This window comes from Alligator mississippiensis, chromosome 6 (genome assembly GCF_030867095.1).
Source record: "Alligator mississippiensis isolate rAllMis1 chromosome 6, rAllMis1, whole genome shotgun sequence".
In the NCBI taxonomy this organism is placed as follows: Eukaryota; Metazoa; Chordata; order Crocodylia; family Alligatoridae; genus Alligator; species Alligator mississippiensis.
This window is the reverse complement of record NC_081829.1, coordinates 97,218,359-97,246,189: the sequence shown is the minus strand read 5'-3', so window position 1 is coordinate 97,246,189 and position 27,831 is coordinate 97,218,359. Positions and strand designations below refer to the sequence as shown.

Genomic DNA, 27,831 nt, shown 5'->3' with positions numbered 1-27,831 from the left:
ATGTTCTATATGACGGATCCTATTGTAGCTCAAGTGTGCATTCAGTGGGTCTGGTTTGCCATGGCCTTGCAGCATCTGAAAGCATGATATCTGTTATAAGATATGGCAAAACATACTATGGCTATGGATGCCATAGGTGTTCTTGCTTGGGACTCTGTGTTTACATGGTCTTATCTGGATTTCCTTGACCCTGTCCCCAGGTTGTAGCTTCTAGTGATGGAGAACCCCCTTGTCACTATGGGCTCCGAGAGGCATGCTTTGCTTTGCTCACATGCCTATTGTTGGGTGGCCTAATCCCTGACCTCCAACTGGCTCAGCTCCTACTAGGGACTTCATGCTCAACAGAAGATATGCAGCCAAAAGTGAATATGAGAGCACGTCCTGGTTCAGAGTGGTTAAATGTAAAGCGTCAGCAAGGATGACCAGCGTGAAGTAGCTCTGGAAGCTGTGCTGTCTCTGACCCACATCTCTTGCTGTGCATTTTAAAAATAGTTTATGTCCACTGCATCTGTTTGATCCATGCTCCTAGGTGCCAGTAGTTTCAAGTAACGCTCCAGTCATCAGAGCTTCCATTGTATTCCCCCGGGGGACTCCTTGCATGTATGAATGGGCCTATTTCAGCTCCTAATGGCCTGTTCTCTAGCAAGCCCACATGTCTCTATGGGGGAAACCAACATCTTACCAGCTTCTAGTCCAGCCATTCAGTCCTGTATAACAGCATACAAGCAAGGCTGAGAAACTGAGGTATATGCCCAGAAAGATTACAGAAAAATATCACATTCTGGCACAATGACCAACGCGCAGTGGTGCCATGGTACAACCGTTGTGCACAGGCATGAATAGCAACGCAAGGTTTTGAGTGTTAGAGAAAGAGGCCTGGGGCATGTTGGGAATGGCCGTGTGATTCAGGCAACTGGGCTGAATTATATTGTGTATAGCTTAATATAGCAAGACAGGTTTGGATTAGCATGCTGAGCTCCCATGCCCACATCTGGCTGCGTCCACATGCCTGCTTGCTATCTTGGTTGGATTAGACACACATGCCGCATGTCTTATACCATCAGGATATATACCTCAGTGTTTGTTTACCTCTAGGGGAAGATATAATTAAAATTTCAGCAGACTAATTAGCAACATCCACTAATTTAGTTGCGATTGCCTACGGCAGCGGGTTGTGTATTTTTTCCCCCTCCCTTTGCATATTATTGACTATAAAATTTGCCTTGTTCTTTTCCATTTTCTTCCCGTCTTAGTCTACAGCAAAACAACCTTCTTAAGTAGTCTGCATCCATTTCCTCTGTCTCTTTATGTGAGCAGTGATGATCTCCTTCACTCTGACATCTCAGCCTGCAACAGCTGAATTTCTGAGCCTGCATATTCTTGAAGTCTCGTTGCCTTTTATATGCTTTAGTGCTTCCTGGGTAGGACTGCACGCAGCAGTCACAGTAGTTCATAAACCAGGCAGACAGCTGGCAAAAAAAGTCTTAGGACTTGTCTATGCTATGAAGCTGCAGCTGCCAGAGCTTTGCTAGTAGAGCTATGGTGGTAGACACCCGCTCATCTCTCCCCTGGATATATAGTGGGGTTTTTTTGTCATCTGGAAAACAGAATTGCTCTCAGTCAAAACTTTGCAGTGAAGACCAAGCCTTCAGTTGGTGGGTTGCTGAGGCTGGTTGCTTGGTCCCTGTTCTAGGATGATTTGGATGTTTGGCCTTGCAACACAGGCTTGATGCACGGTGTTGATGCAGATGCAAATCATTTGTCGCAGATGCCCAGTGGATTTCACTGAGGTTCATTAGACTGAAATTTCCAAGGACAGCTGGAGACCGAGCAGACTCCCAGAGACTGTTCCCAAAAAACCCTGCTCAGCAAAAGTAGTGCAGTTTGTGCCCGTCTCCGACCTCCTCATGAATTCAGGGGTGGGGAGGGGAGTCATTACACCACCTCTCTCTCCCCCCATTTATCTGCCTGGCTCACTTTTGAGCTGCCCCTTCCTTCCCTGCCATGCTTCACTTAGGGAAACGTTTTCTGTGCTAACATTTTTTTTGGCAACCACTTTCCTCCTTGGCGGTTGCCACCGGTTCCCACTGCTGCTGAGAGCTGCCGATTCCCCCCGCCACCAATTGCTGCTGCCCTTCTGGCTTCGCGTGCTAGATAAAACGTCTTTGTGGGCCCTATTCTGCCTGTGGGTCTTAGGTTGTTAAAATATGTATTTTAAGCAAACATGTACCCAGTGAACCTGCCACATCAGTCAGAATGGGAAATACATGGAACGTATACACTTACATACACGTATGCACATACATACATACATGTATACCTGCTGCCGCAATTTAGTGGTATAATCCTTGTCTACCATGTGGGAGCCCTGGGTTTAAGTCCCAGACGTGCATATAACTACAGTCATCGAGGCACCAAGTATCTAGCCTCAGTCTGGCCTTTGAATTTCTGTGTTGATGGTCTAAAGGCCTGGAGGAACACGATCATATTAACAATATAACAACAAATAAAGGACAAGGAGCAATATTCCCATATTATTCTTCTGCTAGATTAGTGCTGTATTTCAAATTAAAATGGTCACAAGGCAATGTTGCACAGCCCTAAGATTGCGAGAGCCCACAGTGCATCTCTAGGAGGGTGCTAGAGAGTGAAGAGGAAGACACTGGTCTAAAGGGAGGTCTGGGCAGCCTGCCTTGACATTTGTTCAAATTCCTCATGACATCTTATGCATACACCATGATCCAGAAGCATCAACTTGTTGCTTACTACATCCGTGTATATATGCATATGTATGTGTATGTAGAATATATATATGTATATACATATAGATGTGTGTGTCTGTATGTAGAAATCCATTTTTAAATATTACAGTTTGTAGAGTATATCGCATGTTTAATTTTAAAAGCATATCTCTGTCAATTTTAAATGATACCATTTCCCCCAGTTGGGTCTGAGTTACACAGTGGAGTCACTAGGTACAGTTTCTTTAAAATCTTCCTGGGTGCAGAAAGTATGGAGCTCAGATACTCATCTTTGCTGTCCTTCCCTTCTCTCCCTCCCCACAACCTGGTGTTCCTTCAGCTCAAGGTTGAAACGTTAGCAAAATAGCCGAGTCGATGTGCATCCAAGCACACTGCTTTTGCCTGCGGATACAGATAGGGATGTGGCTCCTGGTACTATCAGTCCTTCAACCTTTGAAAACACTTAATTCAATCTGGAGAAGAAATTGCAAGGGAAGAAAGGCTCTGGAAAGCCAAACGCTATCAAGGTACAAAGAAAAGAAGAAGAACAAAGCAACAGTAGCGTCCTTTCTAATGGGATTTGGAGCCAGTTTGAGTTATTAATTGGCTAATAATCCTGAGCCAGTTGCAACAGTAGCTCAAGGCTCCCACTTGGGAAGGCTGTATCAGCAGGAGCCAGGGGACGTGTCAGCAAAAAAGTGACCTTTATACCGTCACTTCTGGCTGCACCTTCTTCTCTCAGCTCTTTCTCTTCTGAGTTGAGATAAATGAACAGAGCAGGGAGGTAGGAGGGGGTCTAGCTGTTGTGTAAGGTCCCCCTCGGGATTACCATTGTACGCACTTTAGGTTTCTGCCTGCTGCCTCAATGCTCATAGGTGCAGGAGGCGTAAAGCAGCACGGCACTTGCAAAGAATAGAGAAGGGTGAGGTATGGTATTATATGCCCTAGTCAAGCTTATGCTTTTGAGTTTTATTAAATCTTTCCTCCTCTTTGTATGCACCTGAAAGGCCGAGCGCTGTCAGCTGAAGAGCACTGAGACCCCTGCCCTGTGCTTTGTGTCTGGTCCGGTACAGCCACGGAGGTAGGAGGCAGCGGCTTTGGTTGTGTACCTGCAAGGTTGCGTAAAGCCAAGAAGACAGTTCATGGGGCAGGGAGCTCTGCCTGGCTCCCATGCAATCTGTTAGAGAGAAAAGAAGGGAAGAGTAAGAGAAGAAGTTGGGAACAAGCAGGTGCCTGTGGTGCTATGCTGCTGCCCATGCTAGACCTGGCAAGAATGCTCCTGACCGGAAAGGCCAGGCAGATGGGAGGCGGACCCTGTTTTTGTGCTGGTTTGCCAAAAAAAAAAAAAGGGGGAAAAATAAATATTTTAATGGATTCTAATGAATCTGGATGGCATTAGAACTGCTCAATGATGTGCGTCCAAGGCACTATAGTGCTCTCACAATGGCGAATCCCAGTGGTAGTGGTGCCAATATTTTTGGAGCCGGAGGATCTGTCTCTGAGGTGGTCTGCAGCCATGGTGGCAAAGCTCAAACTCAAGGAACCATGGGGATTTGTTACTTATTCGTTACATCCTTAGATGGAAGGAATGAGAACTCATGGTAGAGCTGATATCTTTTATTAGACCAGCTAGATTTTTGCAAAAAAAAAAAATTCCTGTTTTTGGAAAATTTGTAAAAATCCTAGTTGGTTTAATAAAAGATGTCACCTGTACCACAAGTTCTGATTCCTTTTGCCTCTAGACCAGGGACAGGCAATTATTTTGGGTGGAGGGCCGCTTACTGAGTTTTGGGAAGCTGTTGAGGGCTGCATGACAGGCAGCCAGGGGCAGATAAATATTAATTTTCTAAATTTTTTAGTGGTCCCACGGGCCGGATAGAATGGCCTGGTGGGCTGCATCCAGCCTGCGGGCTGCATTTTGCCCACCCCTGGTCTAGACCAATGTAGCTACAAGCTGGGATACCCAACATCCTTCGACCGAAGTTTTTGTGAACAAAATGTGTGAAGACCATTTAGTTGTGAGACTAGCACTCATGTGTTGCTAACATGGCAAAGCTGTTCCAGCTGTTGGGAAGATATATAAGGAAAGTAATGAAAAGGCAGTGACTGAGGATCTTCATAGACTTCAGCTGGGATCAAGCGTTTTAAGGCAAGAAGAGGGCTTGTGTTGAGGAGAATAAGAATGAGATATGTCTTGCTTTTCAGTCTCTACTACTCTCCTCGAGACACTCTGTGGGCTCTCACGATCTTAGGGTTGTGTGATATTGCCTTGTGAGCATTTTAGTTTGAAATATAACACTAATCTAACAGAAGAATAGTATAGGGATGTTGCCCCTCATCCTTTTTTGTCATCTTATTATTAATAAGGTCATCAGGCATATTAAAACTGTTGAAGGGAACAGGACAGAAAATTCACGGGAAATTGAATTGTTTTAAAAGACTCACTTTTTCCTATGCTTGAGTGATACTCATTATTAGTCAGGTATCCAGGTTGTAGCCGTATAGGTCTAAAGGAAAATGCAATCAGGACTCATAGTAGAGATGATATCTTTTATTAGACGAATAAGGTTTTTTGCCAAAAAAGTCTTTAATTGCAATCTTTTGGGCACAAAAAGCCTTCATCATGCATTGGAGAAAAGATTGTAAATTCCTTACTCATTATTAGTGAAGTTTCCCATCCACTTGACTTGGGTATCTTCAGATGATCAATGGAAATCATATTTTTTTGGAAAGTATTAGATGTTATTATGTATGCCAGATTTGTCTTTTGAAACTAGTACAATTCTGGCAAACCTACAATATTATTATTCATATGTTTTTGGTACAGGGATCGTTGTCACAAGGAGAGCTGACCCGTTAAGAGGGTGAGGGCTCTGGTGCACCTAGTATATCTCCCCAAGTGATAGGCATGAATCCAGGGAGTCCTATGATGACAGCAGGTGATTGAGAACCAGGCCGGTTGGGAGTTATAAAGGACAGCTTGAGATTGATGGGAGGGTTGTGTGTGGCTTCAGGGCAGAAGGTCAGGAAAACGTGGCCTCCTGGGTGAAGGAGTTAGCGAAGAAGGAGGGAAGGAGCCTTGTAGGAGAAGGAGCAGGTGAGGATTCCCTGCATCTCCCAGGCAGAAGGTTTCAATTCCTGAAAATTGAAGGAACCTGTTGGTTAGAAGGGGAAGTGTGTTACTTGGGGTTCTGAAAAACGTCACATGAGCTATCAGTTGGTTGGAAAGGGCCCTGCATTTTTGCCACTCACTCCTTGGGTGTACTTTTAATTGAAATGTCCAAAAAATATTGACGAGTCACATACAAACGTATCTGCCCTTCTGCTCAATGATTGGGCTACTGTGCCGAACCACATGATTGCATAAGGCTAGTTTAATAAACATTTGGATCCAATGAACCACATGATTGCATAAGGCTAGTCTAATAACCATTTGGATCCAAGAAACATTTGGATGTTTATCTTGCTGGGATCCTATGACCCCTTCTGACTTCCTGCCTCTGAGGCAGAGGGCTGGACTTGAAGATCTTCCGAGGTCCCTTCCAGCCCAGATGTCCATGAAATCTATGAAATATCCATGCTTACCATGAGCCATACCTTCCTCTTCCAGTCATCTCACTGAAATTGGATCCAGCGGTTGAAGAACAAGTCAAAAAATAGTATGGGTTTGGCTTCCATCCAAGTGAGACGAAATCAGCTGGATGGAAATCAAACCCATGCTATTTTTTTATTCTGGGAACAGACCTCGATGTTCTTGTTGATGAACAATGAAGGTTTCAGTGATTGCAACTCAGCGCTGTCATCGTTGCTTCTGTATCTTGGACTATCATTAGTCCAAGCTTGAGATCATTTGGGTTATTTGGTTGTTTCATATCCAGCTCAAATGCTTTACTTTTTTATGAGATCTACACAAATGTGCTTTCATAGCCACATGTTGTTTGCTTTTATTTTTTAAATGTTTTTTTGAATCTCCTAACTGTTGATGCCGCGGGGATTGGTGCGGCACGGGATTGTGATAAGTGGTTTAGAACATTAGGGAATCGTGAGCTCTGGTTGGCTCAGAGGGAATCTATTATTTACAATCTACTGTATCAAATTCAGCTTGCACCAAATTAGAAACTGATTTTTGCCGTCCTCTCTTTTTAATCTAACCCCTTGGTTAACTCTGAAGAAGCTGCTCCATAAATCACATGGACATCTATGGATTTTTTTTTCTCCCTGCCAGCCACTGCTAGGACTAAATGTTCATCTACTAGCGATTCTTATCAGCTAGAACACTAATAATAATAATTCTGTTCCAGGCTTGACTTTCCCTGTGCCAGAAGGAAGGCTATCTTTGTAATCTGCCTTGCAACATGTTTTCAGGATATAAAATAGCAATGTTCATGCACATCTTGCCTTTAAGCGCTTAGGTTTTTAATTAAGAGTAGTCAGGGTAGTGAGTATAAAATACTCCAAACTTTGGTTGTGGTTTGTAGGTTATTACCTGCTCATATTTTTTTGAAGGAAGCAAATAATAATACCTACTTCTTTTCATTACTGATTCTTAGAGCATTTACAATGGAGACCATTGGTATTGTTTTCATTGTGTAGATGAGGAAACTGAGGCACAGAGTGGGGAAGTGCCCCATCCAGGGTCAGGCAAGTGTATTATATCAGCTGTGGAGCTGGCAGAATCGCAGGGCTGGAAGAGCCTTTGGGAGGCCATCTACCTGAACCTCACGTTCAAGATGGGATTGTCCCTGTTTGAACCATCTTGGACAAGCATTAGTCTAACCTGCTCTTAGACACTTCCAGTGATGGAGACTCCACAGCCTATCTAGGGAATCTGTCCCAGTGCTTCATCTTTCTCTGTTGACCCACTCTTTAGAGTGAATTGAAAGCTGAGACTCTAACCCAAGTCTCCTGAGTCTTAGTGTAGTGCTTACTTTGCTAGGCCACTCACAATCAGCATTATTGTTGACTGATCAATGGGTAACATTAGTAGACCGATGTACTCCCCTTTGTGAGTCTCTTAGAGCTACAGTGATTAGCTATTTAGCTGAAACTGTAATGACTGATGCCTTCCTTCAACCAACCAGAGATTCCTAGTTCAATACCTAGCATCAGCCAAGATGGTGGCACTTCCACGAGCAGGGACAGAATCAAAGGCATGTGTCACAGCGGCTGGGTGCACACGCTTTTGGCAAACAGAGTACTTAATAGTAATTATAGTGCCTAGAGTATGCACTTCACTCAGTAGCAGCACTGATCTGCTTCCATAGCACCCCTAAGATGCAAGTAAGCCGTCATCGGTGTGACAGCAGGAACTAGAACGTGACCTTGTCTTTTGGGCTGTTGTTTAATTGGAAAAGCCAGAAGAGAGAATGTGGTTTTCCCCTTCAGTAGAGACCTCACATACACATTTGGCTGTTACTATAGAATCTCATTCAAAGACCCTATGGTCAATGTACGTAAAGTCTCTGGGCTTCATTATGATTTGGTCCATAGACTTCACTATGAAGTCTGTGGACTTCATTATGATTTGGTTCAGAGTTGAACTCGATTTAATGAATTAAGTCCAGGTTGCTGGGGCTGTTGGACTGAGGTGTGCCTTAAGAAGTCTGCTGAGGTCAGGTAGGATGTCTTTCTAAATGCTCTTGTCTCCAGTTGGCTCAGGTAGAAAGCTGACTCTTCCCTCTGAAGACAGACTGCAAGGACTATGACCATAGTTGGCCCCGGAGCTGGGTACAGGAGCTGGTTGGGGAAGAGTCTTTGTGCTGGTACCCCGGGTGCCAGTTGCAAGCTGGCAAACAAATCATGCAATACAATATTGACCATCAGTAAAGAACAATATGTTCAATCTGGGGAGCCTCAGTAATTGCTGGGTGAAGAGTAATTGTTGGGCACCACACTACATCAAGCGCTGATCTGGACAACTTCAGACAGTGTTTAAATTCAGCTTGTCCAGCCCATCTTTTCATAGAAAATCTGGCAATTTTCTTGCAGCCCATCTCCTCCATAAATGGGGTCCTGGGTTCTCCCACCTCTGCCGGACAGAGCAATGTCAGATAATTATAGTGAGGTAATGGGCTAGAAACACATTGGGGTGTATCCAGGTAGGTAGGTAGGTTTCATGGGCTGGACACTGTAGGGCATCTTTGACTGTCCCAGTGTATTTATGTACTATACTTCAGCTGCAAGGTGTTCGATGGGTTCAGCCAATGATTCCTGCAGCCAGTCAGATCAATGGTTATGTAAAAGGCAGTAGGTGGAGCAGAGCAGCACCTTAGAGACTAACTCATTCAAACAGGCATGAGCTTTCAGGACTACAGGCTACTTCATCAGATGCTATGATCATACTGGTCCCTTCTGCATCAGAGGCTTAGCCCCTGAACACTGGCCTTTCAGACACCTAGGATGATAGGAGGACTCATCTCTTGTGTTTCAGTTTGGTCCCAACCCTGCGTGAAATGAATGATCAGACTTCACGTCCGGTAGTCTGGTGTCTGGCAGTTCTTATGCTTCAAAGGAAGTCAAGGAAATGATAAGGCATGCAATCTCTTGGACAGTTTTTTAACATGTGGGAGGACAGCTCAGCTCTTTGGGGACCAGCTCACACCCTCACTGTGGCGTCTCTGTTTGCTGTACTGTGATTTTACATGCACTTTTGCCCTGACTGCCATAAGCACATGTGTGTTTGTGCTTAGAGCCCAGGCTTCCTTGCACAGCTGGGGAGAGGAGTTCAATCCCCACCACAGCTGGGAGGAGCTCCCTTTGCAGTGGAGATGCAGGCAAGATCGTTGTAATGCTGATAGTCCTTCAGTGCCCTTGCTACAGCTTCCCCTGAGGCAAGTTCCAACACAAATGCTTGGGAAGGTATTGAAGAATAAGTAAAATCCCTTTGGATGCCCATGGGCAAGTGCAAAAATAGAAGTGTGGGAGGACACAGGGTTTTGTTGTGGAAATACTCGGCCCTGGTCCAGGCTACCCTGGGTACCCCTGACTCCAGCTAACTGCAGTGGAGAAATAGGTGTAGACTGTGTGGAGTTGTGCTCAGTGTTTGCCTGACGTCTTCGTATATTAAATCCACTCGTATTCCAAAGTGGTCTCTCAAAGCAGAGCAGTGGAAACATCCATGTCCAGCTCTCCCTGCTCACAGCCTTGTATCTCACCAGTTCCCTTCTCTCTCCTCTTCCCCAGGTCCGTAGCGGGTTTGGATAAGGAGCCTGACCTGGTGCACATGGAAGCCCGGACAGCTGATGGACGTGAGTGCCTGAGCCCAGCGCTAATAAGATCGGCCCTGAGTGAGCGGTGAAGTGGGAACTGAATTTTGCATGCCTCATTTTTTCCTCCCAATTTGCATTTTAATTGATTGGGAAGATGTGGGTCGATGGCCTCTATTTTCAACGCATCCTCATCTGTTAGACCCATGGGGGTCGGGGGGGACCAGTGGCAGGGCTGGGTTCTGTGAACAAATTGGGAAGAGCTGAGATCAGGATAAATCTACTGGGGGGAAAGCAATCTGTTTCAGGTCTCTATTGAGTTAGTTCAATATCACATGCGTTGGGTGAATAATATAGGGTCAAGCTTACCACTCTCAGGATGTAAGTTTAATCGACACCATCAGATTGGCACAAACTAGCCAGTATGTGCCAGAAAAGCCTTCTGGAAATGGAAAGCCTATTGCAAATGGCTTACAATCACCCCACTCCTTTTGCACATGGGGAATGGAGCTCCATATATTTGTACGCCCTCCTGCCCTTCTCCCCAGCTCAGTAGACTTACCCCTTATGCTCCGAGAGGGTGCTTCCTTCCCCGGCTCTGCAAGCATCGCGCTGGCACCCAGAAAAGCACTTAACTTGTGACTGAAATGCAGCTGGCCGTCTCCGGAGCAGAATGGATTCATAAGTAATTAATTTCTAACCAACTGGATAGGATGCATTAGAAACAAGTTTCACTCTTCCTTTTTTTTTCCCCAATTTTTTTTGTACCGTTCTTCTCTCCTCGAGACTTCACAAAAGTTTTATACAGGAGGCACAACACAGAAATGCACCTACCGCTAGGGTGCAGCATCGCAGGTATTTAATAGCTCACTGCCATCCTGCCCAGCAGTAGAAGTCCATGCCCTTTTGGAAATAGAGGAGAAACGTAGGAAAGCAGAATGCCGTTATGGTGAAGTGGCAGGTGGAGAATTCATCCCCTGAGGGGGTGGGGTGGGGTGGGGAGGTAGCGGACTTTATTATTTTTAAGGGGGAAGAGGCATCTTTTGGATGTAGATCCCATTACACTTGAATCTGCTATTGCCTGGGGCTCATTCTGTTTGAATTCCCCGATTGTCTGTCTATCCATAAGGCAGCATTTATTGCAAAACCTCTTTTTAGCACCGCCTGCTCTGCCAATGCGAGAGGACGGCAGGATGATTCTCTCCGGATAAATAATGATGCAATGAAGGCTCCATCTTTGGACTAGGAAGGGCTCTGTGTAATGCACCTCTTCTGCTGCCATGGACCGAGGGGCTGCCAATGACTGAAAGTCTGCAAAGCTGCATGTAGGCATGTCATAGTTTCAGGACTGTGAGGATGGATTGGTCTCCCCAAAAGCTTGCAGGATGCTCCTTAGAGGTACTGATAGGAGCTTTTTGCAAGGGCCTCCATGTTTTCTCTCATTTCCCATTCTCCTCACAAAGGAGAGATTGATCCCCTCCCTTCCCCTTCCCTTTGTCAACTCTGCAAGAGAGGACCAGGAGTCATTAGGAACCTGGATGTCAAATATCTCCGGTGATTGATGTTAACAGGCCATCCAGGCCTGACCTTTTCAGCATGCCATGTGTTGACAGGTTGGCCTGTTTCCCTTCTCCCTTCAGGGGCCCACCTGCCATTAGCACCTAGTAGAGAAAGACAAGTCCCCTGCTTCCTTCAAAAGCCTCTGTGTGATTTCTGTCTCTTAGAGAAGAGGCTGCATCACAGGAACTGCAGAAAGTTGCCTTGCTTCTGTGCACTTCATTGTCTCCTTCAGTCATCGGAGGTTCATCGTGAGTGCACGTTAATTTGCAAGGTGCTTTGAGATCCTCAAGTGGAAAGGGCTGTATAGCATTGCAGCACCTTAGAGACAGCCATGTCCTGAATGCAATATGGGAAATGCAGGAGAATTTTTAAGGAGAGGTGTAAAAATAGGATTTGCAAGACTGTAGCAATCCCTCCAAGCCACTAGATGTCCACATTGCTTCACACACCAACAGCCAGAGAAAGGAGTAGTATGGAAGGAAGCAGACACACATTTAAAAAACCTTCCAAACATCATGGTTTGGCTGGGCCTTCCATTTAGGGGTGGTTGGAAAATGGATACGTGATTTTGTATCCATCAGCATTTTGAGTTTCCCCCCAAAATGTGTAGTCATCCTCACTTTCCTGTTTCATTTTTGCACAATATACATCACAATATACATTGTTGGGCAGTGCATTCACTCAACCACATCCCAGGTTCGGACTTGATTCCTGCTAAGACTTGCACATCACAACTAACCGTAGGCAAATCGTTAATGCGCTTGCAATCCTGTTGGGTGCACACCACCTGCGTCCCTGTCCAACTAGCTTTGCAAAACTGGGCCGGAGAGCCCCTGAGGTTTGTGGTTTCTACCTCAGGAAGCCTCTTGAGAACAGCCTTTCTTGGCGCTCCAGGCCTTTGCAAGCTATGCAGTTTGTGAGCCAGGTTTTCAGTGGTTTAAATCATGTTGTTTTTGACAGCCCTGTGCATGTGAATGTGAGGGTCTGTGTACTCCTCTGGTCAGAAGGACCAGTGCTGCATCAGCTAAGACAACAGGACAGTGAAGCAGCTGTCCCTTCAAGGTTTTATGTATAGAAGATGCATGTTTAATTTTAAATATTAAGGGCCCAAATCCAAACACCAGGTGCAAGCATCTTGGCAATGTCCAGAGCCCAGTCCAAGTTTTGCAGGTCAGAAACCAGTTGTATGATCTGCAGGAGTTCTTCTCTTCCAGATTGATAATAAAAATGAAGGCAAATGGACCAAGGACTAAGCAGGATGTGGAATGGTGTTTGACCAAAATTTGTCAACCAAGCTCAAGGAAACACTGGGAGAACGCTCTCCTTCTCTTGCCTCACAGGCCTCAAGACCCTGTAACAGCTTCAACTAGAGCCTTTTATCCCCTCATCTTGCACAATTCCCTTCCAGAGTTTTTTATCTTCACCTAGATTTCATAGGTTTCATAGATTGCATAGATTTCATAGACATTAGGGGAAGGGACCTCGTGAGATCATCCGGTCCAACCCCTTGCCCAAAGGGCAGGAAGTCAGTTGGGGTCAGATGACCCCAGCAAAGGTGAGCATCCAGGTGTCCCTAACCCCCTCAGATCAGTTTTTAAGTTGTTCTGCATTGGTCTGTCTCAAGATCTGATAGCTTCCCCCTCAGCTTCCCAAATCTGCTTCACATCTTTCTTCATTAGTTCTCATGATACCCCAGCCTATTTCATTCTTTTTCATTATCTTGCTTAAGACATCAGGTGTTTTGTAAAATAAGAGTGTAGAGAATGAAATGGGTGGGGAATATGGCAAGAACCAGCGGGAGAGGGCATGTGAGGCACATTTTGGAAGCTGACATGGACGGTATCAGTGCACACTGAATTATTTTTATGCTTAGCCATTCATGCCACCTTCCTTCACTTGTTAAACCACTCAGCTTTCCATGAACCTGAGGTCTGTCTTGCTTCCTGAGAAGGGGGCTATCAGTTGCCTTCCTTGTTCCCTGTCCCCAGAAAGCGTCAACCTTGCTTTGCATAGAGTTGAGATGATAGATACCTTCTAGTCTCATGGAGTTGGCATGAAGAGGGATTCTTTCAGGCAAAAGATGGGCCTCACTGAGACCCTCCTCAGTCCTGAAACACAGTTTGGCATGATAAGTTAACAGTACCCTTACATGTTCAAGAATGGCATCCAAAACAGGCAACCCGCCCAGCAGGGAACTGCTTTGAGCTAGTCAACAGGAAATGCTGAGGACAGGGATAAGTCTTAGTCCTTGTGTTTCTGGAGCTGAGACTTGGGTGTCTCAGGGCTACAGGAAATGCCCTTTTTTCCCAGAACCATGGGTCTTGTATCGTATGTAAGCTATTGCTGCATCATGTAAAATGCATGTAGTCCTTAGAGCAGGAACTTGAACACAGGAGTTTCACACCCCCAGTTGGGGTTGATGGTTGTAGCCATGTTAGTCTAAGGACATAGGGAGACATGATAGGACATTGGGTAATGTGATATCTTTTATTAGACCAACTCTCACAAAAGTTTCACTAAATTTTCACTAAATAGTTGGAAAACTTGTTCTTTGCAAGCTGTTGGGCACAAACGCTCTCCTGTGTCTGAAGAAGGATGTATGTGCCCAAAAGCTTGCAAAGAACAATTTTTCCAACTATTTAGTTGGTCTAATAAAAGATGTCACAGCTACCCAAAGAACCTGGTCTGCCTACACTCCCAGTTGAGCTCCTGAAACACTGGGCTACAGAGTCATGCTTCCACTTGTGCTTCCCCTCTTTGCCAATGAATATCGCATTCTTGGCTACAGAATTGCCTGGCTTAGATAGGAAAGGTGGGGAGTACCACCCAGTTGGACTAACTGAGATCCTTGTCATTGGGGTGCTCTTCTTGGGGGTGAGTAGAATGGATTTGACCCTTCTCCTCTAGGGCTCCCAGTTCTTGCTTGAATGCTCGAACCACTCAGCTGTCATATGACAACAGGGCAAAGCCACACGTCTGTGGGTTTCATTTGAAAATAAAATGGCCACCACCACATTTTGTGAATGCTAAGCATGCTCTAAAAGCATGCCTCCTGGATCAGGCCCCTCTGGGGAATTAGAGACAGGAACACCTGATTTCTGGATTCTAGTAAAGCATAAGCAGGAGATGGGTGCTGAGCTGCTCCACCTAAGGCAGTTCTGGTTGTGTGCTGGAGGGGAGGCACATCTGGACCTTGGATGTCAGACAGAAAGACTCCTAATTAACTTAGGTGTTTCCAAGGTTAAGAGGCAGCTGAGGGGATATCTGGTTTTTACTTAGATGTTGCCTTTCCTAGATGTGGACAAATTGGAGGGAGTCCAGCGCAGGGGAATGAAAATAGTTAGGGGACTATGGCACATGACCGATGAGGGGAGGCTGAGGGAACTGGACTTATTTAGTCTGGAGAAGAGAAGACTGAGGGGGGATTTAATAGCAGCCTTCAACTACTACCCGAGTTAAACTGTTCTCAGTGGGGACAGACGACAGAGCAAGGAGCAATGGGCTCAAGTTGCATCGAGGGAAGTTGAGGTTGGATATTAGGAAGAACTTTCTCCCTAGGAGGATGGTGAAGCACTGGAACAGGTTACATAGAGAGGTGGTGGAGATGTTTAAGATCTCCTTGGAGATGTTTAAGATCCAACTTGACAAAGTCTTGGCTGGGATGATGTAGTTGGGGCTGGTCCTGCTTTGAACAGGGGGTTGGATTAGATGTGACCTCCTGAGGTCCTTTCCAACCCTCATTTTCTATGATTCCACCTAAATCCCATTTTAGGCAGCTAACTCCTTGCCTGCATTGAGTCTTGTGGCATCTCAGTGATGTTTCTGATGTTATTCCTGAATTCAAAACTTTCCCATAGGCTGAGCCTGTTCTGACCTGGGTTTCCAGTTGGGGTCTACCTTCAATCAGATCCTGGCGTGTTTTGAAATACCTGCTTCATGTTCCAGTACAGTGGGCAGAGCCATTTCAGCTCTCACTTGGATGTGGCTATTTGTTACACCCAGTCATTTTTAATCCTACACTTATAGTAAATTATCTTTCATTTTCGAAAGGACACCAGTAAGAAAGATAAGATTGAGCTCATTATTGTATCCAGAGCCAGCCAGGTTGGAAAACGTATGTTGTGGTGGTGGTGGTAGTTTTGTTTTATAGCCTTTATTTTATAAAATAAAATCCATAAAGCTAAATAAGGAACTAAATGGAGAATAGGCAGAGAGCACTCATCCCCCACCATTTTATGCCTCCAAGTGAATATTAAATAGGCACTGTTCTTTGTATACATTTGATTACTGGTGTAACACACTCAAAATGACATATTTCCCAGTAGGCAGAAAGCTGGTTGTCATGTCAACACTTGTGGTTTATTTGCATTTATTTGTGATAGGTTTTATTCCTCCGCCTGTTTTGTCACCTACCAGCAGCAAATCACCTACCTTTTGTAGGGATAAGAATAGCCAAACTGCTGTGTTTGGGCTTTGTAACATGGTAATTTTGGGCGGCTATTGGAGCTTTTAATACTTGGATTTTCCACAAATTAACATCTGAAACTAATTTTAAGCACTCATTAGGCAGCTCATGTTACACTAAGGTGTAGCCACTCTAGGCTACACCTTAGTGTACACACCCCGTCTTCCCCCTCTCCCTTCCCCACTGGTCTCATTGGGCCCACTGTCTCCCTGCGCCCTCCCCAGCACTCCAAATCTCCACTCACTGCCTCCTGCCCCTGACTTATTTGTGGTTGCCCGCACTGTCCATCTCGGGGGAGCAGGCAGGAAAGGGTTAAACTGCCGGCCTGGTTGCTGCTGCCAGTGCTGCTGAAGGCAGGCAGGAAGGTTAACCCTTCCCTGCCCGCTCCCCTGGGACAGATAGTGCATGCAGCCACAAGGAAACGGGGGGAGGGGAGGGTTGGCTGCACTTGGCCTGGGGTCAGATTTGAAAGCATGACAAAAGCTTCTACAAGGACAGGGCAGGAAAGGCCTTGGTGCCATGCTGCCATGGCACTGTGGTGGCCAAGACCCATGTCCCTGAATGCTTTGGTGTCTACTCAGTAATACTGAACCAGGGGACTGTGCTGGTTCAAAAAAGTACCTGATTTTCCAAGTAGACTTTGGAACGATTCTAGGTGGCTTTAAACCAATTTAAGGGGCTGTGGGTCTGTCCACTTTACAATTAGACTGCATTTAAATCGGGCTGCTGAGTGTTAAGTGTGTCCATACCCTAAGGCCAGCAGCCATTTTTTCTACGTGGAAAGACGCTGTCTAGATTTCACGTGCCTCATTGGCTGCCTTCTCAGTTTCTCTTTCACCATATTGAGTTCAAGCCAGCAAGGCCCATCCAACAACTTGTGTGGCCATATACAACGCGTTGCATCTTATTCAACTCCATTCTTAGAAAGTCCCTATTTTTCTTGAAACCAGGGAGTGCAGAAACCTGTGTTTGGAAGGGATGAATCCTCCATCCCTGCAGCCTTCCCTCCCAGGGCTGCTCTGCTCCCCCCTCTACCCTGCAATGTGGGCTTCTCCAAAAGTAGTTCAAGAGTAAATGTTGTATATTCAGACCTCAGGAGCTATAGGCATAGTCACCATACATTAAAATCTCATAGAATCATAGAAAACTTAGGGAAGGGACCTCAGGAAGTTGCATCTAGTCCAACCCCCTACTCAAAATGGGACTGGCCTCAAGAAGATCATCCCCAGCCAGGGCTTTTCCTAGCTGGGTCTTAAAAATCTCCAATAATGGAGATCCCACAACCTCTTTGGGTAACCAGGTCCAGTGCTTTATTATCCTGCTTGTGAGAGAGTTTTTCCTGATATCTAACCCCAACTTCCCTTGCTGCAGCTTGAGCCCATTGCTCCTTGTCCTGTTGTCTGCCCCCACTGAGGACAGTCCAGCTCCATCCTCTTTGCAACCCCCCCGCAGGGACTTGAAGGCTGCTATTCAATTCCCCTCGGTCTTCTCTTCTCCCTGGGAAGAAATTGTAATGATTTTCCCCACCTAGCTTTTCCCCACCTAGCCCCATCACACGGGCAGCCGATCAGTACAGTAGGTAAGGAAGCAGCCAACTCAAAGGGAGTCACTGTGAGCTTACAGACAGTGACATTTCCAGCAACGTCTCCATGAAGTGCTTAGTTTGTTTTTTCCCCTTCCTCTGTGCTCGGGAGAGCAAGAGGCCGGCATCAGCAAAGTTGTGCTTTTCTGTGCATCTCTGTGTGTCAGCATTTTCCACTGTCTTGATCAAGCATTTAGATCATGGCCTGTGAATAAAGTCCCAGCCTCCAAGATGAAAATGGTGCTTGTTTGATCACTTATTCCTTTCTCTCGCCACCTTTCCCCTCAGAAGATAAGTGAGCTGGTAAATATGAGCATCAGGGATGCCGTCAAGGGAGCAGAGTACCAGTTCATGTAGCCTGGATTGTTCACTGCAACATTAATCATTACTTGACTTCTTTCTTTCCTTTTTTTTTTCTTTTGTTTTCCCATTGCACTGGTCAGCCCGCACCTGCATACTAATGGCCAGATCCCATTGATTTGGGTCTGTCCGGCATCCTCAGCATGAAAGTACAGGGAACAGCTTAATGTCCAGAGCCTTGCTGTTAAGGGAGATGGTGGGGTCCAGAAGTGCCTGCCAGTGATGTTGGCCAGGTCATGGCTCTTTTGCTATGCCTCCCTCTTCCCATGTGAGACACCAGTGCAAAGTCCACGTCCTTTCCATGAACGTGTTGCACGGCGCCACGGTTGCAAATTGCTTTGAAGCAATGGAAAGTACCTAGAGCGCTGGTGATCAGATTGTGGGATGGTCTTTTCCATATCAATTCCCTGACTTCTCCTTGCCCTCCACATCAGCTTTGAAACCCTGGTCTGAACTTCCCATGCTCAGGAGAACATCATCCTCACTTATGTGTTGGATTAGTTTCTGATTGCCTGGATTTCTTTGTCCCTGTGTGGTAACACCACAGGTTAGCTCAGCTCTCATCCCAAAGCTCATGGTTTCTCGGACTGAATGAGAGGCAGCAGGATGTCTGTGGTAGGATAGCACCTGGACCGCACTTGTTTCCCCGCAAGCAAGCTGTAATAAATGTTCAGTGTGCATTTTAAAGCCCATTTATTTCCCCAAGGCAAGTTGGGAAGGTTGGAGATGTGTTCGAATAGCACTCAGGACAGAAGGGGGGAAACCTATCTCTGCGGGTTGGAGGGATATCATTTTCTCTTCTTTTAGCCTAATAAGATTTGTCTGCTTGTTTGCATTTATAATAAGCATCCAGGGACAAGAGCCCTGGAGAGATGCCTGTGCAGTGCTTGTGAACTGCCGTACTGAGTCAGAGCAAGGTCCATCAAGCCCAATGTCTAGTTTCCTGCGGTAGCAAGTAATAGGGCATGTAGAGTGACTGTCTCCTTCATTCTCTTTCCATCACCAACAATAGGCTAAATCCCTAACCGGTACATACAGTCGTCCCAAAGAACCTTGGAAGTCCCTCCCGTCTCAGTCCGTGATCAGCCTCAGCTCTGAAGTGTGAAACTGAAACGCACGGATAAGTCTCGCGTCCAGGCTGGTGAAGATGCTGTGTGCCAGCCAGGGCTAAGACCCGAGCCCTCCTTCCGCCTGGCAGACGTTTCTCATGTGATCCTATTCGTTCTCCTCTTGCAGATGCCCACTACATAACCTGCCGGATCCAGGAGTGCTCGGAGACCACCAGGAGCGGGCCATTTTTGCGCTCCATCGACACCAGCTCACTGGTTGTCCAGGACGAGTATGTCTTCATTCAGGTACGCTGATGCAGTTTGTGAATGTGGCATGGGTTGAGGCTGTGCAGATCCTGTGCTGTATTGCCTAGTTGCTTCTGCCCAGGGGAGGATTGATAGTCTTCAGGTATGGCATGAAACAGGCAGTCAGAAGACCCGAGGTTAGGACCTGTCCATCACAGATTTACTGTGTAGCTTTGGTCAAGTGAATTAATTGAGGGTGAGCAGGGGTGTCTAGGATCCAGATCACCAGCCCTCCTCTGAGTGTGTGTGGGTGGAGGGGGAGAGCAGGGAGCGGTGCACCCTGGGATGCTGGAGGACTGAAATTGTTTTTTATCTGTGTGGAACAGACTGAAGTTACCCTCACACAAGGTAGGCAGCATGGCCCCGAGTTAACCCTTGCTTGAAGTGGCATAACTTTGAGACACTCAAAAGGCACTAAGTACAAGTTAACAAGCTTTAATGTGTGGGCGCTTGCGTTTTAAGCGCCCTCAGTATGGTCTAAGTGTAATGTGTTACTTCACCCTTCGTTCTTCCCAGCTGAATATGACAATACCTCCCTACCAAGGGTTATTTTTGAGTGATAGTTAAGAGCTGTGAGTTCCTCTGATGGAGGGCAGCGTGGAAGTGTAAAGTATTGTGGCTGTCAGGAAAACGCCAGGATGCTAACAATAAACTGAATAGAGAGAGAAGAAAAGGAGCAAGGCCTGATAAAAGCAAAGTTGAGTGAATGGCCACTTTGGCAAATGCAAGAGTTGATTCAGGATTCAGTGTCAAAGAGGCAGCATGAGACGTCTCTGCGGAAGGTGGAGTTACAGAGGTGGTGGCAAGTTGGTTTACGAAGGAAGGATGATTTAAGGCAGAATGAAAGTGAAAAATAGCCAGACACGAGGTGCATGGTAAATGAAAGCTCTGAGGACGGGGAGAGGAGAACCGATCCTGAAAGGGGTGCTACTTAAACCGAAGACAGACAAGGTGCATTGGGCAGAATCGCCCAACCTGTCTCCTTTTGGATGGTTTCCAGAGACACGAGTGAATGAGCAATCACCATAGCAAAGAGCAGCTGCAGAGTACTTACTATTTGGGTGACAGCTGGGATCCAGGTTTTCATGAATACCAGTGGATAGAAAGCTCAAAGTGTTTAGGGATTGTGGCGATCTTGGCTTATATAGAGCTAAAAGTGTGGATAGGACCGGGTGGGGGGCAGGTTAAAAATGAAACACGCTCTTTGTAAAAAATCTCACTTTCTTCTGTTTGGCTTTCCTTGTTTCCTTGTTTCCTTTTTCCCTTAATGTGCACTAGACTGGTGGAAAATTGCTGCTTCTATTGAAATAGCTTTTAAAGTGATTGTTTAATGGGGAAGACTGCTATTTCCGTGCCTAGATTGGGGGTGGGAATACAGTTCCTTAGAAGTCATTAGTGGTCCTGCTTCCAGGAGCTACATGGAAAAACGTATTCTCCAGTTACTTAATAAGCTATTTATCTGCAATTGGAGGCACCAATTTTCCAATACATATTTTGGTAAACACCTCTTATACAGCAGGCCTTGGAGGGAGCCAGCTTTCATTTGGCTTTTTTATCTCTGCTGCCTGGAGAGTTCCAAGGCTTTTGCCTCCCTTTGACTTGCACTGCGTTTGATGGGAGCATCTCATCTCCTCGTGCTCGACTGCATTATCAAAAGGCACGGGATATCGAGCTGTTTGCACCGGTGGTGGGCAAGCCTGCATGGCACTGCGGTTTGTCTGCCTGACGAACCGCTGGAAGAATGCCCAGTGGGTTCAAATTAACAGCCGCTAATTTATGCTGTGTAAAAATATTTGGTGACACTCTAAATGAGTTGTCTTAAAAATACTTAACTCTGCATTTCATTAGGGCTTCAGGGGTGGGTTTTATATTTATTATTGTGAATGTTAAATAAATAGCAGTTTAAGCATTTAAGAATAGGTTCAGGTTTACTAGCTTCATAAAACATAAAGGAAGGGGGTCTGACTTTGTTCTTGCTCCACACCCGGAAAAGGATTAGAAGCAACACTGCTGACACTGCAACACTGCTGTTGGGACGCATCATACCCATCCACATGCTTATTCATGACTGAGTCTCTATTGCAACGGAGTTCATAAATAGGTCTCTAGCAGGGGTGGGCAAAATACAGCCCGTCGGCCAGATTTGATCCAGCCTGTGGGAGGATGACTGCCAACTTGCAGGATCTGGCTCACAGGTGGCTTGCAGCTCTGGCCGCTGCATACTGCCAGGCGGGCAGGCGAGCAGGACTGATTCTGCCCAGCAGCATCGGGCATCAGCTGTGGACCTGGGCAGGCAGCAGCATCAGCTGTGGATGCCGTGGGCAGGTTCAGGAGCCTGGATATAGCATCTGCCAGCAGCATCCACAATTGACCCATTGTGCTGCTGACACAGGGAAAGCTCCCCTGTCTTCTCTCCTCTCCTCTGAAGAGAAGAGACAGACAGAGGGAGAGAGAGAAAAGAGAAAGGCAGAGAGGGAGAGGAAGATGGACAGATGGATGGATGGACAGACAGATGTAGACAGACAGACAGACAGCGCAAGAGACAGGAAGATAGAGATAGATGTGGCTCTTGACGGGTCCCCAAAACTCATTAAGGCCTCCCCCACAGCCAAAATAATTGCCCACCTATAGGGTTAGAGTCTCAGCAGCTGTAAAGCTACATAACTCAACATGGATCCAAAACAAATTGTTTTGAAGGCAAATAAGGTTTGGAGAATTATGTGAAAATAATATGCGTACATATTTCAGTGCTTTGTCATGATGTAGGCTGACATATGCAGTACTGACGATCTGTAAAGGACTTTGCAGAGTTAGGAGGAGCATGGAAAAGACTAATGAGAGTGATCAAGTAGATAGCAAAATGTTTATATGAAGAGAGATTGGAAAGATGGGACACTTTTGCCCGTAGATCAGGCACCGATAAGAGGAGAATCAGGTAAAACACACCAACCGGTGAATGGCTCTTTACCAAGGAAGGACTAGACATGTTTCAGGAGTTCTGGCACATGAACTGAAAAGTAACAGGAGAATTTTACAGCATTTCTATCTGATCTATTTATGGTGTTTATAAGGTGCCTTCCATGGCCATGTCTTAGACCAGACAGTTTGGCCTGTGGTACATATTTAAGGCAAAATCCTGCCCTTGGTCATACTTATGAAAAGTTACCTAAGTCCATGGCGTTGCTGTGATACAGGCAGACCTGGAACTGGGCCCTTACTGCATGCTTGATATCATCTAACAAAGTGTTATGCAAAACATGCTATTTGCAAGAAAAAAACCCAAACTCAAAATATTTTATTAAGGCTCCAAGTCGAGGTAACTAATCTCAGGGCCATCTGTGACGCATCAGCTCAGCATCGCTGTTAAGGTCAATGGCACTTCTGTTCTGTTTTGATTTGAGTTACATGGCCATGCAATAGAAAACACCAGTAACTGTCTCTGATAGCTGTGCTGCAGCCTTCCTAATAGCTGCCTTTGGCTACTCAGGTCTGAAATGATTCCACTATCTAGTACTAGGCTTGGAGATAATACACAGCCCTCTATCACATTTGACTTCCTGGCAATTAGGTGAACTCCTACTTCAGCCTCCAGTGTACAGCACGCCTAAACCCTATGGGACAGACCTTGTTTGTTATACGTGTGTGCACAGCCTAGCGGAAAGCTCGGGGAACTCCCACAATGCCAACAAAGGAAAGAGTCTGGTAGGAAACCCATTTTCCAAGAAAGCTAATTTTTCTTTTTTTTTCATTGATTTTTTTTTTTTCCAGGTTATTGCAAATAATCAAGTTTTCAAAAACTGGAAAACATTTTGGGTGTTTTGGCATTTTTTTCCCATTACAGTTTCTAGTTTGCTGAAAAGTCATTTTTTTAGGGTGGGGGGAAGTCAGCATTTTCTTTTCCTACCAGTTCTTAACAACAGCAATAAAAGCCTGCTCAGTGTGTGGCACAAGATTTACAGTGGCTACAAATGGGCTAAGAAGCTTGCCTTGAGCTTTGCTCTTCCAGTTGTTCTCTTCCTTTAGTTTGTCAGGTCGGTAATAGCCCTGTGCACCCAGGCCCGGGGCTGTATTAGATCTTTGGCCCACCCTGGCCATTCTCCTAAAACCAAATCTCTTACCATTAGTAGAGACGTGCAGAGGAGCAATTGATATGCTCCATGACTGCTTGGCTCAGAATTGCTGGATAGCCCTGCATTGCTTGACCTGTTTCGACCCAGCATTGCAGGGCAGTACAAGGAACAAATCAATGAGTGTGTCTATGCATGAAATTAATTTGACTGAATAAACTCCAATGCAGTTTGCACTGGAGTTTATTGCTCCCGGGTGCCGTGTTTACACGTGCACCAGAGACTGGAGCACATTGAGCCAGGCCAGAGCAGCCTGGGCTGGCAGGGGGTACTAGGGCCAGCCTCCCAGCCTGGATCTGCTCTGATCTGGCTCAGCATGCTACAGAGGGCTGGCTGGGGCACGAGGGTGCTCCAGTATGGGGCTAGTCGACAGGCAGGCCCCGGACCGAAGCACCCTTGTGATCCAGCCACCCTCTCTATGTCTACATGTGCATTGCAAGGCACTACATACATAACACTGCCATCAGAAAGTACTTGTGTTGACCAGCACTAAACTACAGCAGCATTTATTAGTTTACCATGGCCTAATAGGGCTGCACATGTAGACGCTGAGATTTTACTGCTGAGCTAATTAAGCAACTCCACAGTAAATGTCTTGTATAGATGCACTCAGTGGGTCTTTTCTTGGACTGGAAGTACAGTGGTGAGACCCAACACCCCTGCATTTTGGGGTGTCGGGCACCTGATTTCTGTGCCCATTCTCTCCAATCTGACCCCATGGAGCTAAGCAGCTCAGACCTTTGGAGAACTTTACTTCCAGATCCAAGCGCCATAACCTGAATTCGCTGGAAGCAAAGAGCTCCTGTGACAACCCCCCACTTCCCCAGCAGCCCTCGATCTGCCAGTTTGCTGTTTGCTTCAGCATCTGCTTCATTTCCACTTTAAATTGGAAATTCCTTGCATCATTAACCAAAGGAAGCCATGATGGGAGGCAGTAAATTATCATTATCTCCATCCCTTCATGGAGCTGGGCCGCAGACTCCTTGTCCCGCTCCGGTCCATGCGGTGTATTTACTGAGGTGCTCCGAGCAAGGTGAATTTCAAGTGAGGGCATCAGGGCTGGCCCCGGAGAGCACAGGCACTGCGTTGTTAATCATCATTACTGTCTGTCATCCGGTGTCTCTCCTGCCATTCGCCTTCGCATCTTGGCACCTTTTACCATATTCCATTTGTTATCCAATTTCCTGGGCCTCTCTAAAATGGAGCTGCTCTCTCTTGCCTTCAGTTTCCTTCGAATCAAGCGATTCCATGACCTGTGACAGCTTGGAAGACCTCCATTCACCTGCTGCATCATCAAGCCCCTCGAATCAGTCGCTGTTTCGGGGGGTGTTGGGACCAGGAGAATGATTGAGAGCCATTGCTGTCGGTGGTGCCCGCTTGTGTGGTAGATGATGATAATGTAGGAGTTAAGACGGTTGTTACAGATTAGAGGAGGGAGGCCAATTGAACCCTGGTTAACATTCTTCTGATTAAGATGGAGTCTGTGGCCTTATCATTTGGGAGCAGCAGCTTTGTCATTAGCAGCCTATATGTGCTGCAGCGAGGGGAAACTGTTTTGCACACGATCATCTTGTAGACCACTGGATTCTCTTCTTCCATCTCTGCCATAAATTACTTCTACCAGATGTCTTCTCATCTTGCAGGCAGAAGGCCTGCTTTAAAAAGCCCTTCTATGCTAGTGCTGTTTGGAATTGCATCTCACTGGCGTAAGCAAAAGCAAGTAGAAGTGGAATTTCCACAGATCAGGCTCCTTGAAAGTTTACTTGCTGCAAATTGCGTGCGGCTAATGCAATAAAAATCTGGATAATTTACTGCTCCTCAGTGCGTATAAGAGGGGAAATATTTCCATCTTGTTGAACCAACTCAGTTGTCCTTTGTGTGGAAAACCCCTTGTGAAATGCATGTAGCCATTCCTTCTTCAAAGTCAGCCTTTACGCGTAGTAACTACGCAGGTTTATCTGCATGTATGGTAATTGTGGAAAGCATTGGCTTTTAAATGGCAACCACCATTAATCAACTGGGTCTGAAAATGTCAAGTAAAACATTTTTCAATGGAAAATGGTGTTTTGGATTAAATAGAAATGCTTATGGGGGGGGAGAAAAACAACTCTTTTAACGTTTTTTTGAGGTTTTGTTCCTGTTTTTGGATAGATAATGAAAAGCTACATATTTTGGATCGGTTTTATCTCCCCAGAGAAACAAACAGAAAAGCTACCAAACAATCCCAAAATATGCCATTTCCACTGAAATTTTACTTGGAAGGGAAAATATTTTCCCAATCAGATCTGTAAATCAAACATAGCAAATGTTGGCTCAGAAAAATGTTACTATTGCTCTTATGATACAATCAGGAGAGGATGCAAGCATTTGATTTAATGGGACTTAAGCACATGCTTCCAGGTAAGCACATGATTATAGTCATGTAGTTCTGAAACAAGGCTAGTGTTGCGAGTGGAACAGATTATAATCCAGGGGCATGCAGTTATTTCAGGCGGAGGGCCACTTACCAAGTTTTGACAAGCTGTCAAGGATCACATTTCCCTCACCAGAGCAGGGAAGCAGGAACAGCCCCATGGTCCCAGGCTAGAAGCCTCCACTAGGCAGGGGCTTCTGCTTTTGGGGGCTGGGGTGTCTTTGCTACTCAGTCTTGCCACCAGCTTCCCCTGGGTCCTACTGCCCCTGGCTCCTGTCATCTTTGAGAAGCAGCCAGGAGCAAATAAATATTAATTTTCTAAATTTTTAAGTGCCCTGCAGGCTGGATAAAATGGCCCGGTGGGCTGGATCCAGCCCCTGGGCCGTATTTTGCCCACCCCTGCTATAATCTGCTGACTGCGGGTACCTATGTAGTACCTATGGTATGGAAACCTGACCTGAGCTTTCAGGGCTGTCAATGTAACACCTTCAATAAGCAGTAAATTCCCTTCAAGACATTTGAGACCAGCCCTACCCCTGCAGTGGGAGGGATATTTTGTTATCCTGAGAGCTCACAGCAGTGAAACAAGCTGGTTAAGGGATACTGAAACTTTGCTTTCCAAGCCATGGCTCATTGTGTCTCCTCTCACGGAAGTTAAACACACCGCATTCAAATACGCATTTTTTTTCCTTCTTTTTTTTTTCTACCCCCTTTAACCAGGAGCCAAAAGGTCCTAACAGAAATCAATCCACACAATTTATTTTTAACTTCACCCTCCTTAGCTGCCATTGATTTTTATCTTTCTGATCGATGGCAGAGAGAATGGCCCGGCGGGACAATGGAGCTTGCTCTGACTTGGACGGTTTGGTCCTCCAGTCTTTTATTGAACAAATCATTAAAAGCTTATTATGAAACTAATAGGATGAAGACGTTGAAATGATGAACACGATTACACCTGTTTTATTGGTGAGTAATGGTGGCCACAGCTTCTCCTGCCCCCATCTAATATGCAAAACAGAGCTCCGCTGCAGGGAATTGGGGAACTAGGATAGACATGAGAGAGAGTGCATCCCAGGTGCTAGTTAAAAACCCTTCATAAAGTGAAGCTGTAAAGATTAAGAGCAACACAGGCTCATGTACTTTCTTATTCACGGCTGTGAGCATTTCATCTGCTTCTGACACTGTTTCATCTTTACTGTGCCAAATGTTATTGAATTTGGAACTTGAAGCTAAACATCTGTCAGTAAAAATTGATTAACACCCCCTTCTGCTTTTATTTAAAAAAAAAACAAATTCTTCTATAGGATGCTATATACTGTGTGGGTTGTTTTTTCTCTCTTTCCCCCTCCCCTTTCCCCAGCACTGTGCCTGCCGTATCAGCAGCATCTGCATCAGAAGATGTAAAAGGATCGCCTTGGCAGACTAAATCATGTTTCCTCTGAAATCCTTTAAAAGAAGGTTTAATGTGTACAATCATGTACATCTCTCAGTCAGTTTCTGTGCAATTTGCAGAGGTAGCGCGGCTTGTGCTGTGCTGTCTGTTTGATTTCTTTGGTGCAACGGTGGATGTGTTTAGTATGGGAGTTGCTATGAAAAAGTCAGAGTATTTTATCTCTAACTGCTGCATCACTGTATCTGAGCTTCCATGGCCTGTTCTAAGAGAGAAGAAACTGTCTGAAGTCACTGAATCTCGGGCAATTGAGTTAAATGAATGGCTATGCATTAGTAAATTTGTATCAAGCCTATAAAGCACTGACTGCAACAGGAGCTAGAGGGAGCTGAGCACCAAGAAGTGTTAAGCCCATTGCAGGACTGCAGTATACTGACAGACGTATGCTCATGAATAGATAATTGTGTATTATGTTAGTATTATAGGTCCTGCACGATGCCGTGTGAAAGACCACAGGAATGATTTAGGGCCACATTGGAGCTTTTAGGCACTGGTTTATGCTCGTAGCTGCAGGGGCATCTTAGCACCGCTGAGGAAGGTCTGGAAGGGATGGTTGAAGGCCTAATCTCTGCT

The 27,831-nt window shown here is 45.7% G+C and overlaps 1 protein-coding gene across 2 annotated transcripts in view; it reads left to right on the top strand.

Annotated features, from left to right (window-relative positions):
• The window catches only part of SORCS3 (sortilin related VPS10 domain containing receptor 3), a 419,433-nt gene that overhangs the window by 293,450 nt on the left and 98,152 nt on the right, over positions 1–27,831 (top strand). Inside the window, exons 6-7 of one of the 2 annotated variants that reach the window (XM_059730194.1) lie at positions 9,924–10,027; positions 19,150–19,268. In XM_059730194.1, coding sequence (XP_059586177.1) covers positions 9,924–10,027; positions 19,150–19,268 — 223 coding nt within the window. The remainder of the gene's footprint in view (positions 1–9,923; positions 10,028–19,149; positions 19,269–27,831) is intronic. The other variant, XM_059730195.1, reaches the window with a different exon arrangement.